A 4143-nucleotide genomic window follows, 5' to 3' on the forward strand; every position below is an offset into this window, starting at 1 on the left:
GGCACAGAGTTTCAGACTGGATAAAAAAACAGGACCCATCTATTTGCTGTCTACAAGAGACTCATTTTAGACAGAAGGACACCTACAACCTGAAAATAAAAGGTTGGAGAACCATTTACCATTCAAATGGTTCTCAAAATATACCCTAAAAACTACAGAACACTTCTGAAAGAAATTGAGGAAGACACAAAGAGATGGAAAAATATTCCATGCTCATGGATTGGCAGAATTAATATTGTGAAAATGTCAATGTTACCCAGGGCAATTTACACGTATAATGCAATCCCTATCAAAATACCATGGACTTTCTTCAGAGACTTAGAACAAATTATTTTAAGATTTGTGTGGAATCAGAAAAGACCCCAAACAGCCAGGGGAATTTTAAAAAAGAAAACCATATCTGGGGGCATCACAATGCCAGATTTCAGGTTGTACTACAAAGCTGTGTTCATCAAGACAGTGTGGTACTGGCACAAAAACAGACATATAGATCAATGGAACAGAACAGAGAACCCAGAAGTGGACCCTGAACTTTATGGTCAACTAATATACGATAAAGGAGGAAAGACGATCCACTGGAAGAAAGACACTCTCTTCAATAAATGGTGCTGGGAAAATTGGACATCCACATGCAGAAGAATGAAACTGGACCACTCTCTTGCACCATACACAAAGATAAACTCAAAATAGATGAAAGATCTAAATGTGAGACAAGATTCCATCAAAATCCCAGAGGAGAACTCAGGCAACACCCTTTTTGAACTTGGCCATAGTAACCGGAGAAGGACAAACAGTATATGTTCTCATTCATTTGGGGAATATGAATAATAGTGAAAGGGAATATAAGGGAAGGGAGAAGAAATGTGTGAGAAATATCAGAAAGGGAGACAGAACATAAAGACTTCTAACTCTGGGAAATGAACTAGGGGTGGTGGAGGGGGAGGAGGGCGGGGGGTGGGGGTGAATGGGTGATGGGCACTGAGGGGTACACTTGACGGGATGAGCACTGGGTGTTATTCTGTATGTTGGTAAATTGAACACCAATAAAAATTAATTTATAAAATAAAAAAAAAAGAGTTAAAAATAGACCTGCCCCACGACCCAGCAATTGCACTGTTGGGGATTTACCCCAAAGATGCAGATGCAATGAAACGCCGGGACACCAGCACCCCGATGTTTCTAGCAGCAATGTCCACAATAGCCAAACTGTGGAAGGAGCCTCGGTGTCCATCGAAAGATGAATGGATAAAGAAGCTGTGGTCTATGTATACAATGGAATATTCCTCAGCCATTAGAAACGACAAATCCCCACGACTTGCTTCAACGTGGATGGAACTGGAGGGTATTATGCTAGTGAAGTGAGTCAGTCAGAGAAGGACAAACATTATATGGTCTCATTCGTTTGGGGAATATAAATAATAGTGAAAGGGAATATAAGGGAAGGGAGAAGAAATGGGTGGGAAATATCAGAAAGGGAGACAGAACATAAAGACTCCTAACTCTGGGAAACGAACTAGGGGTGTGGAAGGGGAGGAGGGCGGGGGGTGGGGGTGAATGGGTGATGGGCACTGAGGGGGGCACTTGACGGGATGAGCACTGGGTGTTATTCTGTATGTTGGTGAATTGAACACCAATAAAAAAATAATTTATTAAAAAAAAGTTATAGAATAGCAAAACCCAATCACCTAGGTTTAAAATTCTCTCAGGCATTTTAACTACAGAGTCAGAACAATTTTCCAGGCTTCTTCAGTGGGCTGCTAGCATAATATGAGTGAAGAGGGTATGCTCTTTTCAGTAAATATATGAGAGAATCAGGATAGGTTTTAAGACTTTTTTTGACTGCCACGAATTAACAAGACAACCCTGCAAACGATGTGCCCTCCTGATGTTTGTCTTTTTTAATTTTTTTTTAGAGAGAGAGACACACAGAGAGAGAGTAGGCACACAAACAAGTGTGTGCTTGGGGGAGAGGAGGTACAAAGGGGGAGGAAGAGAGAACATCTCAAGCAGGCTCCATGCCCAGCATGGAGCTCAACACAAGTCTTGCTCTCACGACCCTGAGATCATGACATGAGCTGAAATCAAGAGTTGGATGCTTCACTGACTGATCCACCCAGGGGCCCTTAAGTCGTTATTTTTTAAGTGGAGATTAAAATACCTGTCAAATTTATATCACAGAGTTGAAATAGCAATAAAATGAGAAAAATACAAATATAGTCCTTTCTGTTTCTGCAGGGCCCTTTGGCCAACTTTGCTTTCATGTGGTATATTTTGCAAATAGGAATTTTGTTTCTAAAACTTGTTAGGAATTCTATGTGGATAGATGTGGGCACTTGTTGACATGGCATTAAGTTCAATGAATACCATGCCTTGCCTTCATCTTTTGAGTTTCTTTTTTTTTTTTTTTTTATTTTTCCCAAGTCTGGATTTATTGGAAGCCACATAATTCACAGTTCAGCCCATCTTCCAATTCTGCTCTCTGAAGGCTGGTCTACTTCTAGCCTAAGCTGGGGAGAAGTACATAACCCACCACAGTGTGTCCAATACCCTGACAGTGTTTTATTTCAAACTCTGATCCCTGCCTATAATTAAAAAGAAAATTCTGCCAGTTTGCTCCTGACGGTCTCTGCTACAGGAAAAATAGGTATCTGAAACATACTTTTGTTGAGACTCAAAAGCTAGATATACAATTTAAATAGGACGAAGTGGGCTTATGGCTGTATGTATTAGCCAGCCACCCACCTGGACCCAGCCATCAGCCGTGGTTGTGGAGGAGACAGCTGGAAACACCCAAGCAGGAGAGGAAAGGTCAAACATAGATGCTTCTACAGCATGATGGAGAGATGACTGACTTCACAGCTTCCAGACTCCATAGCATCCAGCCACCTCATCACCATGCTTCAATCCGAGGAGTCATTTATGCCACCAGGATAGCTAAAGTTTATGGGCCTCTCCTTGTGGTTCTTCATAGTCTTCCCAGGGTTTCAGCTGGGGCCCAGGGATCATCACCGTCTTAAGGATGGGCTGCTTATGGGGTGCCCATGGAGGGGTGATCTTGCCATGCATTCTCCAGCTCCCATAGGGATTTACCAGGTGCTTTTCAAACACAACATACTCCAGGACATCCCTGGGCACATCTTCCTGTCCATACATTAGCCGGCCAAACCGGTCATAGATGGCTAGAGTCTGTCGGGTGTGCAAGCGGACAGTGACCTGGCCGTATATGTTGCCCTGGTTCAGCAGATTCGAACAGCGAACCTGAACCACCTGGGGTGGCTCTAAAGATTCTACAAAGCTCCAGCGGACTGTCTTATACTTGATGTCCCAGACCATGTCCGGAAAACAGTTTTCAGTTACCAAGGTATGAAGCCGGTCATGGTCTGAGTTGTTTAGACAAAGGTGAGCTTCAATAAAAATATCCTTAGCTTTTTCGGGGAAGTCCTTTATTTTAAAATTAGGATCATGTTCTCTTATCTTCCGGATTGACAATTGTGATGCCACCTTCTTCTTCAGTTGTTCACTTCTCTGTGCTAGTCCTTCCTTTGCAAGAGATGACAAGCGAGCATCACCCTCTGGAGGAACATAGGCATCAAAGATACCAGCTGTACAGGCCAGATGTAGTGGACGCTCCAAACGTTCTGGAGGAATGACCAGTCCTGCTTTCCGGGCATATTCCATAAACTCCTTTTCTGATTTGTATTTGGGTTTATAAGTAGGAGGTGTGAAACGTTTTTTAGTTCTCACTGGAACTACAACTGTGGACTGAGTCACCAGGACAGGCTGCCGAGACCACCATCCTAAGGCTTTGGATAAACAATACAAACCCCGCGGTGTGGGGGCTGCCATTTTGTTCCCATCTTTTGAGTTTCTTACATTTTAGCACATAGAACTGAGAAATAAGATGCTAGAGGGTTGTGTGTGTGTGTGTGCGCGCGCACATGTGTGTATCTTGGCAGAGGTGAGGTATAATTCAGTGTCTCCCAAAAAACACTCAAAGCTCAAAACAATAGCCCTTTGATAAAGACAACTTAACTTGAAGAGACAACGAAGAACAAATAATACCTTAGAATATTGTGGATGTCATTCAGTAAGGAGATAGTGCTGTAGGCCCACTCATGATTAGTTGAAGATGTTTCAAGTTCT

At 42.7% G+C, this 4143-nt stretch overlaps 1 protein-coding gene across 1 annotated transcript; it reads right to left on the reverse strand.

The window, feature by feature from the left end:
- Positions 1-2407: 2407 nt before the first annotated feature.
- LOC129515582 (39S ribosomal protein L45, mitochondrial) lies at positions 2408-3849 on the reverse strand. The gene has a single exon (XM_055334515.1). The coding sequence runs from the start codon at positions 3844-3846 to the stop codon at positions 2935-2937; it is 912 nt and encodes a 303-aa protein (XP_055190490.1). The 5' UTR covers positions 3847-3849; the 3' UTR covers positions 2408-2934.
- Positions 3850-4143: the final 294 nt, after the last annotated feature.

The sequence above is a fragment of the Nyctereutes procyonoides genome, unplaced genomic scaffold, assembly GCF_905146905.1.
Source record: "Nyctereutes procyonoides isolate TBG_1078 unplaced genomic scaffold, NYPRO_anot_genome, whole genome shotgun sequence".
NCBI lineage: Eukaryota > Metazoa > Chordata > Mammalia > Carnivora > Canidae > Nyctereutes > Nyctereutes procyonoides.